The 10,830-nt window shown below is 52.2% G+C and overlaps 1 protein-coding gene across 3 annotated transcripts; it reads left to right on the top strand.

Annotated features, from left to right (window-relative positions):
- Positions 1–1,162: 1,162 nt before the first annotated feature.
- Trib3 (tribbles pseudokinase 3) lies at positions 1,163–8,914 on the top strand. Of its 3 annotated transcripts, none has more exons than XM_006985500.4 (4): positions 1,163–1,366; positions 2,187–2,480; positions 5,659–5,951; positions 7,651–8,914. In XM_006985500.4, exons 2-4 carry the CDS (start codon positions 2,187–2,189, stop codon positions 8,129–8,131), a joined length of 1,068 nt encoding a protein of 355 aa, XP_006985562.1. In that variant the 5' UTR covers positions 1,163–1,366; the 3' UTR covers positions 8,132–8,914. The 3 variants fall into 3 exon arrangements, with proteins under 3 accessions (XP_006985562.1, XP_015859435.1, XP_076426967.1); XM_016003949.3 differs by lacking the exon at positions 1,163–1,366 and adding an exon at positions 1,544–1,741; XM_076570852.1 differs by lacking the exon at positions 1,163–1,366 and adding an exon at positions 1,761–1,987.
- The last annotated feature ends 1,916 nt before the right edge of the window (positions 8,915–10,830 follow it).

The following is a 10,830-nucleotide window of genomic DNA, read 5'->3' as shown; positions in this document are numbered from 1 at the left end:
CACCACTCTGCATTTTGGGGTTGTTTTTTGTTGTTATTGTTGTTTATTTTGTTATTTTATTTTTCTTTTGTGTTCATTGGTGTTTTGCCTGTGTGTATGTCTATATGAGGGTGTCGGATCCCCTGGAACTGGAGTAACAGACTGGTGTGAGCAGCCATGTGGGTGCTGAGAATTGAACCTGGAAGAGTAGCCAATGCTCTTAATCACTAAGCCATCTCTGCAGCCCCAATTTTTGTTTTGTTTTGTTTTTTTTTTTTTTGAGGCAGGGTTTCTCTGTCTGTAGCCCTGGCTGTCCTAGAACGCGCTCTGTAGACCAGGCTGGCTGTAGACCAGGCAGAGCTCTGCCTGCCTCTGCCTCCTGTCTGCTGGGATTTAAGGTGTGCTAACGGCTCTACATTTCGTTTGTTGTTACTGGGAATTGAACTCACTGCCTAGTGCATGCTAGGCAAATGTTCTGTGGTTGAGCTACAGCCCTCCTCCCTTCCCCCACTTCTGCCCTTAAATTTCTTTTATCTTGGGCCGGGCGGTGGTGGCGCACGCCTTTAATCCCAGCACTCGGGAGGCAGAGGCAGGCGGATCTCTGTGAGTTCGAGGCCAGCCTGGGCTACCAAGTGAGTTCCAGGAAAGGCGCAAAGCTACACAAGAGAAACCCTGTCTCGAAAAACCAAAAAAAAAAATTTCTTTTATCTTTTTAAAAAAAAATTTAAATTTATTTTTTTTAATTTTTATTATTTTTTTAAATTTCTTTTATCTTGATAAGAAGGTCTCTAGTCCTAGTACTGGGGGCAGAGGCAGGTGCATCTCTGTGAGTTCGCGATCAGCCTGGTCTACAGAGTGAGTTCCAGGCAAGCTAGAGCGAAACCATCAAACAGGCCATCCTCCTGCCTCAGGCTTCTGAGTAACTGAGGTTCTAGGTGTGCATTACACCCAGCTGATCTAAGAGTTTTGCGTACACGAACTTACTAACTCCCACAGAACTCTAGGAAGTGAGCGCCGTTCCAAATCCACTTTTATGGAGAATGGAACTGAAGCTGTGTTTTCTTGGCTTGTTTTTGGCTTTGTTACAGAGCAGGGCCTTTCATGCGTGGTAGGAAAGTGCGCTCACAGAGCCACACCCCCAGCCAGCCGGGGCGTTAAGTGGCTTTTCCGAGCTGCACCACCAGCCAGAGCCGGGCTGCGCGCACACTTAAAAGGGTTGCTCGGAGGGAAGGTTCCCAGGATTCAGAGCGTGGGGCTTCTTGCCCAGGTCAAGCTAGGGGCTTAATAGGGTGGGACGCGATTTTGTAAACAGCCTCTGTTTGTTCTTCTTTTCCATTAGGATCTCATTCCCATTTCATATATGCGGAACTAGGCGTAAAGTCCTAAGGTAAGGGGAGTTGGTGGCCCCGGGTACTACTTCAGGGGGCTAAGCGGGGATGGGGGAGGGTAAGGGGGAGGGCGAGTGGCCCCGAAGGCGCGGGCGGAGCGCGCTCGGCTACAGGGGCGGGTCGTGGATGGTGCAATCCAGGGCCGCAGGGCGTCAGCCGCAGATTAGCTCAGGTTTACATCAGCCGGGCGGGGATGGGAGCCCAAGTCCCGTGCCGCCGCACTTGAGCAGCGGAAGCCGCTACTGCGGAATCTGCGGAGGCTGAGGTCTGGCACCAAGGTGCCGGGGACCCCGAGATCAGCTAGGTGAAGCCGGCCGCGGGGCACGTGTACGCGCGCGGGCGGTTCTGAGACCCGCGAGGAACCCTAGGACAAGGTACCGGTTGGGGAGGTGCAAAGGGGGGGTTTCCCTGAGTCTGGCAAGAGGGATATTAGGAGCCCCGACGTATTTATGAATACTCATTCATATTCTCTCTTTCTCTCTTTGTCTTTCGTTCTCTCTGTCTCTCACTCTCACTTTCTCGTTCTCTAACTCCGACGCCTGGGAGCGCCCTAGGCCTGAGCGGTTGCAGTCGGCTCATTATGCAGCCTCTGCCTCCCCGATGCTGCTGGCAGTGCGTGGGTGTGTCCCTGTGCCCGGCTTTCCTTATTGCATTGCTATTAAGCCTTTCCTTGGGGTTCCTTCCTTCTCCAGCTGTCCCTGCATTTGAGAGCACCCTGCCTAGTGAGCTTCGGAAAACCCAGGGTAATGTTTCTCTGTCCAGAGGGTCCTAGCGGAGAAGACAGGGGCTACCAAACAGTCTTTCTTCCCTTCTCTCTAGATGCGAGCCACCCCTCTGGCTGCTGCTGCTGCTGGTGTCCCCTGCAGGAAGAAACCGTTGGAGTTCGATGACAACATTGACTCCGAATGCCCAGTCCTAAAACGAGCGAGAGGTGGTCCTGAGCCCGGGCCGCGCCCCTGCCTGCTGCCCCCCAGCCCGCCTCCTGCCTCAGACTTGTCACCTGCCGTGACCCCGGCCACCCGGCTGGGGCCCTATGTCCTTTTGGAACAAGAGCAAGGCAGCCGCACTTACGGGGCGCTGCACTGCCCCACAGGCACAAAGTACACCTGCAAGGTATGGTCCGTGAGCCCTCCCCTCCGACACCCCAGGACCCTGCAAAAGGACTGGGACCCAGAGGATTGCGGGGTTCAGGGGTTCCTCAACTAACAAAACTTCATAGAGCATCATCAACGCAATGCACCCGCTATGGCCAAAAAACAGGCCCAAGTAGGGTGTGGTGGCACAGGCCTGTAATCCCAGCACCGGAGTGGCTGAGACAGGAGGATTGCCTCAAATTTCAGGCAAGCCTGGGCTACATACCGAGAACCTGTTTCAAAACCAAAACAAACCTAGATGCAAGTGCTCCTGCTATCAAAAGGACATTCTAGGGAGAGGCATGGAGAGATTAAAAAAAAAAAAAAAAAGCATGTGGGGCTAGGGGGAGAGGGCTCAGTTGGTGAGCCCCAGAGTCCGTGTTGGGAGAGAAAGGGGTGGGGGTGGGGTGGGGGAGAGGTGTTGCACACTTGTAATCCTGCACTGAGACGGTGGAGACCGGCGGACCTCCAGAGCTCACTGGTCAGCCAGCCTGTTTAGTGAGAGACTCTACCTCAGGTAGAGAGAGGGAGAGAGGATGAATAAAAGGGCTAGAGACATGGTGCCCTGGCTAAGAGTCTCTTGCAGAGACCGAGGTCTGTTCCTAGCATCCCTTGAGGCAGGTCACCACTGCCTATACAGCTCCAGCTCCAGGGAAATGCAGGGCTTCTGGCTCCTGTGCACATATGCATACACAGACAGACAGACAGACAGACAGGATTAATAAAAATCAGTCTTAAGGAAAAGATTGGCTGGCACCAATGGAGGTTTTTCTCCGGCCTCCACAGGTGCACACCAGAGGAGAACAGGCCGTGATGAGCATCATGGACAGAAGGCTGGTGCCAGTGGGGAGGGAGGAGGAGAGAGAGGAGGGGAAGGGATGCAGGGGAACACAAGGAAGTCCGGGAGGGCCTCGCCAATGCCAGAGGACAGTGCATGTCAGAAGCTGAAGGAGGCATTGGGAGGAGGGTCCAAAGGCAGAGAGTGTCCTGGCTGCAGGTCCAGGAGGCACATAGGGCCAAGTGTGGTGACACACACCTATAATCACAGCACTTGAGAGGCAGAGGCAAGTGTGTCTCTGTGAGTTCAAGGCCAGCCTGGTCTACATAGTGAGTTCTAGGGCAGCCAGGGAGACATGAGAGATGTCTTACCCCCTCCCTGAAAAAATAAAGAGGTGCAAAGGTACTAGGCAGGACCAGGCTTTGGAGGAGAAAGTAGTAGTCTGTGTATTCTCCTGCTACCCTAGCTTTTCTTTTTAGTTATTTTTAATTATTATTAATTATTTTAATTATTATTTTTTTTTTTTTTTGGTTTTCCGAGACAGGGTTTCTCTGTGTAGCTTTGCGCCTTTCCTGGGACTCACTTGGTAGCCCAGGCTGGCCTCGAACTCACAGAGATCCGCCTGGCTCTGCCTCCCGAGTGCTGGGATTAAAGGCGTGCGCCACCACCGCCCGGCTATTTTAATTATTTTTTATTATTTTATGTGTATGGGTGTTTTGCTTGTGTGTATGTCTGGATCCCCTGGAACTGGGGTTAAGAGACAGTTGTGAGTTTCCATGTGGGTGCCGGGAATTGAACCTGGGTCCTCTAGAAGAGCAGTCAGTGTAGCTGAGTGGTCGTGGCACGGGTGTGTGGATTCACGCGGTTCCGTGGAATGAAGATTCAGAGGCATCTTAAGAATGAATCTAGCCTTTCATGGCTGCAGGGGGGTCCAGCCTCGAAGGACTGAAGCGCTATCCCTTCGCCTAGGGCAGTTTTATTTCTCTCCAATACAGTTTAGCCAGTTAATTTCCATATGCTCAAAACAACCTGGAAGGGGCTCCCAACAATGCAATGCCAAGTGCAAATTCCTCAATTTCTCAGGTACCACGGTTTTCCAGGGTTCCTGAACCAAGTTTGCATAGGCCTTTGTATCCTTGGGAAACTCCGGACAGGATTCACACAGAGGGCAACAAGGGAAACAAAAGGTGTCTGCTAAACAAAAGATGGATTGGGGCTGGGTGCTGCTCTCCGGAGCCAGGCCAGGTGCAGCTCAGCAGGAGCCGCCACAAGCCAGTGCTCTCTCCAGCCCCCCACCCGCCACGTTTCTTTAAAGATCACATGCTTTACGTTTTTCATAGATTAAATATATTAGTCAGCATGCATGAGTTCAAAGTCAAAAGCAATGAAGCGTTGTATCAGCGCTGCAATAACCAACTTCCAACAGGGTCAAGTGTGGTGTCTTCACACAAGTCATTACTTCCCTTTTCTGAACTTCAATTTCATTCTCCAGAATAGTGGACCCACCTTCCAGGTGTGTGCGTAATGTCCACGAACGCAGCGCATTTCCCAAATGCCCCCAACTTGGGAAGTTTTTTCCCAAGGGTATTTTTGGGTCATTTAGGTCACTTCTGAGTCCTGTAGGTCCACCTTTTTTTTTTTTTTTTTTTTTTTTTTTGGCAGAATTTCACTGTGTAGCTCTGGCTAGCCCAGAACTTACTTTGTAGATCAGGCTGGCCTCAGACACAGAGTTCCACCTGCCTCTGCCTCCAGAGTGTGCTTCCACGGCAGACCCAGACTTTCTAAAAATAAGTGCTCCCTTCCAAAATACTAGTTCACACTTGCCTAGCAAAGACTGGCCCTGGATTTGATCTCTGAGATTGAAAAAAACAAAATATTCTGGGTTCTGGCCTCTTTCTGAGTTCCTTGGGAAGCTCTGGTCTGTGGGCTCCCTGGTGCTGCGCTGTGGACAGGAAGTGAACAGGCAAGGCTGTGAGTCCAGTCAGCTGGGCAGGGGCTGCAGGCAGGCTCTTGAGCTGGCTGTTCTTGGGCCGGCAGGGAGGGGGGCTTTGGTGGTGGTCTGCCCCCGGGAGTGTTTCTCTATTTGGTTTATACCCTAGTTTCAATCCTCTGAGGCCTAAGGGCACACAGGGTGGCAGTTTAGAGCGCTGAGGTGGGTGCACAGGTTCTAGTCCCACGTGTGCTACTTGCTGGCCTTGTGGCCCCAGACCTCCTGACCTGTGGCCTGCGGAGAGTCGGCGGATGTCAGGCTATGAGTGACTTGCTAAGCAAGGCCCCCTGTGTACGTAGCTCACGTGTCTAGTGGTTGGCTCTCCCGCTTTGCTAGGCCAGCCTGGCTTCCCAGGTCGCTAGCTGTGCTTACTCCTGGCTCTGTCCCCAGGTGTATCCGACCTGTGAGGCCCAGGCGGTGCTGGCACCCTATGCAAGGCTGCCTACCCATCGGCACGTGGCCCGTCCTGTGGACATCCTGCTGGGCTCTCAGTTTCTCTACGCCTTCTTCGAGAAGACCCACGGGGACTTGCACAGCCTGGTGCGCAGCCGCCGTGGCATCCCTGAGCCCGAGGCCACGGCGCTTTTCCGGCAGATGGCTGCTGCCGTGGCACACTGCCACCAACACGGGCTTGTCTTGCGCGACCTCAAGCTGTGTCGCTTTGTCTTCAGCAACTGTGAGAGGTAAGTGTGACCCCAGAGGCACATTTGAGAAGTGTGGGCCATGGTAGGGAAACAGGTCCACGAGGGCACAGTAACTTAGGCAGGCATAGCACAGTGGCAGAGGATGTGCTCAGCATGTGCAAGGCTAAGATTCCATCCTAGGCAGCAAAAGAGACGGGAAAAAAATCCCCAGCACTGAGTGGCAGTGGCCTGTGGTGTGGAGTCTGTAACCCTAACACTGGGCATGGGGGTGAGGAGCAGAGACAGGCAGACCCCCAGAGATCTCTGGCCAGCTAGTCTTTCCAATTGGTGAGCTCCTGGTTTAGTGACAGACTATCTCAAGTTAAATAAGAAATAATGGAAGAGCTGGGGATGCTAGCACACACTTTTAAATCCTGGGAGAGGCAGAGACAGGTGGATCTTGTGTGCTGGAGGCCAGCCTAGCATACATAGTGAGTTCCACAGGGCTATATCGTGAGATCCTGTCACACACACACACACACACACACACACACACACACACACACACACACACACACACACGGTGTGTGTTGGGGGAAGGGAGGGTTGGAGAGATGATTCAGTGGTTAAAGTGCTTTTGCTCTAACAGAGGACCCAGGTTCAGTACCCAGCACCCACATGGTGGCTCACAACCATCTGTAACTCCAAGTCCAGGGGATCTGACACCCTCTTCTGGCCACTGCATGCTCATAGTGTCCAAACACACACAGGCAAAACACCCATTCGAATTAAAAAAAAAAAAAAAAAAAAAAAAACTAATAAATAAATCTTTTTTTAAAAAAGAAAGAGGCTGGGCAGTGGTGGCACACGCCTTTAATCCCAGCACTCGGGAGGCAGAGGCAGGCGGATCTCTGTGAGTTTGAGGCCAGCCTGGTCCAGGACAGCTAGGACTGTTACACAGAGAAACCCTGTCTCGAAAAACCAAAAAAGAAAGAAAAGTGGGAGAAAGATCAAGGAATACACTTAAAGTTGACCTCTGGTCTCGGAATGGGTACGCCCCTGCCTCCCCCATACACTACACACAAAAGCACACAATTTGAAAATTACAACAATAAAATAAAAACTGAAAAGAAATGGGGAGGGCATGGGACCTAACTTAGCACGCACAGACCAGTTCTCCAGTTTCTTTGACAAATTTGACTCAGTGTTATGGAAGTCCCTTGGGTGTGGAGGGCAGGCAGATCTCTGTGAGTTCGAGGCCAGCCTGGTCTACATAGTGAGTTCCAGGACAGCCAGGGCTACATTGAGAGACCATGACCCACCAAAGCCAAAACCAAGCCAACCCGCCCCCCAATATTAAGACATTGAGGCTCAACATGATGGCCCACTTCTGTAACCCCAGCACTCAGGAGGTTGACACAGTAAGTTAGACACTAGCCAGGACAATGTGTGAAATCTTTTGGTTTTTCGAGACAGGGTTTCTCTGTGTAGCTTTGGATTCTGTCCTGGATCTCACTCTGTAGACCAGGCTGGCCTCGAACTCACAGAGATCTGCCTGCCTCTGCCTCCCGAATGCTGGGATTAAAGGCGTGTGCCACCACCACCCAGTTGTAGTGAAGTCTTATCTCCAAAAAATAGCCCCCCCCCCCCAAAAAAAAAAGACCCAGTTAAAAAACAAAGACAGGGGCTGGAGAGATGCCTCAGTGGCTGCTATTCCAGAGGACCTGAGTAAGACCTGAGCTTTCTGTCTGTGACCCAGGACGAAGCTGGTGCTGGAGAACCTGGACGATGCCTGTGTGATGACTGGACCAGATGACTCGCTGTGGGACAAGCATGCATGCCCTGCCTACGTGGGACCAGAGATACTCAGCTCCCAGCCGTCCTACTCCGGCAGAGCAGCTGATGTCTGGAGCCTGGGCGTGGCGCTCTTCACTATGCTTGCTGGCCACTACCCTTTCCAGGACTCTGAGCCGGCCCTGCTCTTTGGCAAGATCCGCAGGGGGACCTTCGCCCTACCTGAGGGTCTATCAGCCCCAGCCCGCTGCCTGATCCGCTGCCTCCTTCGCAAGGAGCCTTCAGAGAGACTAGTGGCCCCCAGCATCCTCCTGCATCCCTGGCTGAGGGAGGACCACAGCCTTGTCTCCCCTCCACAGTCTGGCCGCTGGGACACTGACCAGGTGGTCCCCGATGGGCCAGGGCTGGAGGAGGCTGAGGAAGAGGAGGTGGGACTGTATGGCTAAGGCCACCCTGCTGGCCCCTCAGCCACAAGCCGTGAATTGAGTACCGGACTTCCATGCTTTCTCCTGTCTCTTTGGGCCAAGCTAAACCTTAAGTGCCTTTCAGAAGGAAGAAACAGCCACTGTGCCTCATGCATTCCATGCTCTCCCACAGGCATTGTGGGGTGATGCTCCCCGGGGTGCCGAGCCCTGTTCTAGGTGCTGTGAACAGCAAAAAGCTAGGGAGAGCAAAATAAGTCGCTGGCTGAGTTACCACAGTGCCACGTGCTCCCGTGCCGTCTGCCCTGGGCACGTTTCATACCAGGTTGCCTTCTCCGGGCTAGTGTTCACAGGACAGCCCTCTTCATCTGCGCCCCAGGGGCCTTGTATCTTGCACCTTTAAACAAAGGGAGCATCTCTGTGCCAAAGATCAAAGGCCTCACCCTAGGCCTCAGGACCACAAGTCAGGCCAGGCTGGGATTGAGCTGCCTGAATCCGGCCCCCAGGCAGGGAAACTTGAAGGCTTGGCCCAAGAGTCAAGCCAAAAGGATGAAACTCCAACAGCGAAGCATCCGCCTCAGGGAATGAGGGTCCGGGTCCCTTCACCCTGGTGGCCTCTAACTGGAGCATTACTGTTGGAGAGGAAAGGACGAGATAGGCACTGTCCTACGACCACACAGAAAGTCTCAGGCCCTGTTCTGGGGACTCTTCGTACCCAGGCCCACAGTCAGTATGCTGACTTATGTTTGGTTGAATATGGATTTTCACTCGGTGCCTAATAAAAGAGAACTGTGAATTAGTTCCATATGTCAGAGAATTAGAGAATTCTACCTTCTAACATCCTTGGGGATTTTCCCTGCCTTCAACGCTGGCCCCAGCATGGAACCCAGATCCATCTCAACCCCAACCAAGGGGTTTGTGATAAGATTCCCCCACCAATCCTCCTGGAGACCTCGGGTCTCACATGGGGGGCTTTCCAAGCTGAGGGTGGGTGTAGCTCAGGTGTAAGCACGCATCTAACACGCTCAGGGTTCTGGGTTCCGTCCTCAGTCCAAGGCGCGGGCGTGGCAGTGGGGTCTGGCTTAAACAGGAGGTAATACACTTGGCCTAAAGATGGGTCAGTGAACAGGGTGGCTTTAGGGCAGGTCAGTCTGGCTCTCCTGACACTGGTCATCCTGACGCTGGCAGGATGCCTGCTTTCTTCATGCCTTCAGTCCCTGGCTGCTTGCCATGGAGGTGGCTGGCACATGTGTCATATTTCACAAAGAAAAGTGGCATTGTAGTACTTAAGAACTCAGTACTCGAGTCCCCAAATCCAGAACACACTAGCTGTTGGGCCCTCAACAAATTTCCTAACCATTCTATACCTCAGCCTCTTCATCTGGGAAGGCAAAGAATTGTGTGTGTGTGTGTGTGTGTGTGTGTGTGTGTGTGTGTGTGTGTGTGTGTGTGTGTGATGTGCATAGGTGTGCCCATGCATGCAGAGGCTGGAGGTAGATATCACGAATCATACCTTTTTTTTTTTTTTTTGGCTTTTTAAGACAAGGTTTCTCTGTGTAGTCCTGGAAATTGCTCTGTAGACCAGGCTGCCCTCGAACTCACAGAGATCTGCCTGTCTCTGCCTCCTGAGTGCTGGGATTAAAGGCATGTGCCACTACCACAGCCTGGCTTAAATCATCTTAATCACTCTTCCACTTTATTCCTTGAGGAGGGTCTCTTTCTCATTTCTTTTTGTTTTGTTTGGTTTTGGGTTTTTGTTTTTGTTGTTTAAAGATTTATTTATTTAATGTCTATGCATGTCATGTACAACCTTAGGCCAGAGAGGGCATCAGATCCCACTATAGGTAGCTGTGAGCCACCATGTGGGTGCTGGGAATTGAACTCAGGTCCTCTGGAAGAACAGCCAGTGCTCTTAACCACTGAGCCATCTCTCCAGCCGGGTTTTGAATTTTTGAAGACAGTTCCTCTGTGTAACTCTGACTGTCCTGGAGCTCACTCTGCAGACCAGGCTGGCCTTGAATTCAGAGATCCACCTGCTTCTGCCTCTCAGGTGTTGCTGGGATTAAAGGTGTGCACCACCACGGCCTAGCTGAGGAGGGTCTCAAGCAAAGCCTGATCTTCCTGATATGGCTAGTCTTGTCAGCCAGCTTGCTCTGAGATCCCGTCTCTATCTTCCAAGGCATTTATGTGGGTTCTGAGGATCTGGATTAGATTCCTCACATGAGTACAAACACTTTAAGCCCTGAGCCATCTTCCCAGCACCAATAACACATTCAGAACAAGCAGGACCTTGCAGGCAGCATTAGCTGCTGTTTCCACAGCTCTTTCTTAAGCTTCTAGAAAGTGTGCCTAATTGTTCCCCACACTCCTAGAACGGTCCTATGACTTCTCCCTGGCAATAGCTTGAAGGAAGTATGTGAGCACTGAATGATTCTGCAGCCAACATCTCCCCTTCCCCCCAGACAGGGTTTCTCTGTGTAGTTTTGGTGCCTGTCCTGGATCTCACTCTGTAAGACCAGGCTGGCCTCCAACTCACAGAGATCTGCCTGGCTTTGCCTCCTGAGTCCTGTGAATAAAGGCATGTGCCACTACCGCCTGGCTGCAGCCAACATCTTATACAGGTTCTGTGTAGTTACTGATCAATCCTGCGGCATCCTTCATAGGCTCGGCCATCATGCCATGTGGTGGTCTATGGTTTCAAAACACAAGAAAGTGTAAGTCTG

The sequence above is a fragment of the Peromyscus maniculatus genome, chromosome 4 (genome assembly GCF_049852395.1).
Source record: "Peromyscus maniculatus bairdii isolate BWxNUB_F1_BW_parent chromosome 4, HU_Pman_BW_mat_3.1, whole genome shotgun sequence".
Classification (NCBI taxonomy): Eukaryota; Metazoa; Chordata; class Mammalia; order Rodentia; family Cricetidae; genus Peromyscus; species Peromyscus maniculatus.
The sequence above is the reverse complement of the archived record's forward strand: the minus strand, read 5'-3'. Positions and strand labels throughout refer to the sequence as shown.

What these genes read in the sequence shown, in the direction of transcription:
- Trib3 (XM_006985500.4), top strand. Translation starts at nt 2,187, where the DNA reads ATGCGAGCCACCCCTCTGGCTGCTGCTGCTGCTGGTGTCCCCTGCAGG. An exon ending in GCACAAAGTACACCTGCAAG is followed by an intron (nt 2,481 to 5,658) that starts GTATGGTCCGTG and finishes CTCTGTCCCCAG; the next exon opens with GTGTATCCGACCTGTGAGGC. An exon ending in GTCTTCAGCAACTGTGAGAG is followed by an intron (nt 5,952 to 7,650) that starts GTAAGTGTGACC and finishes TCTGTGACCCAG; the next exon opens with GACGAAGCTGGTGCTGGAGA.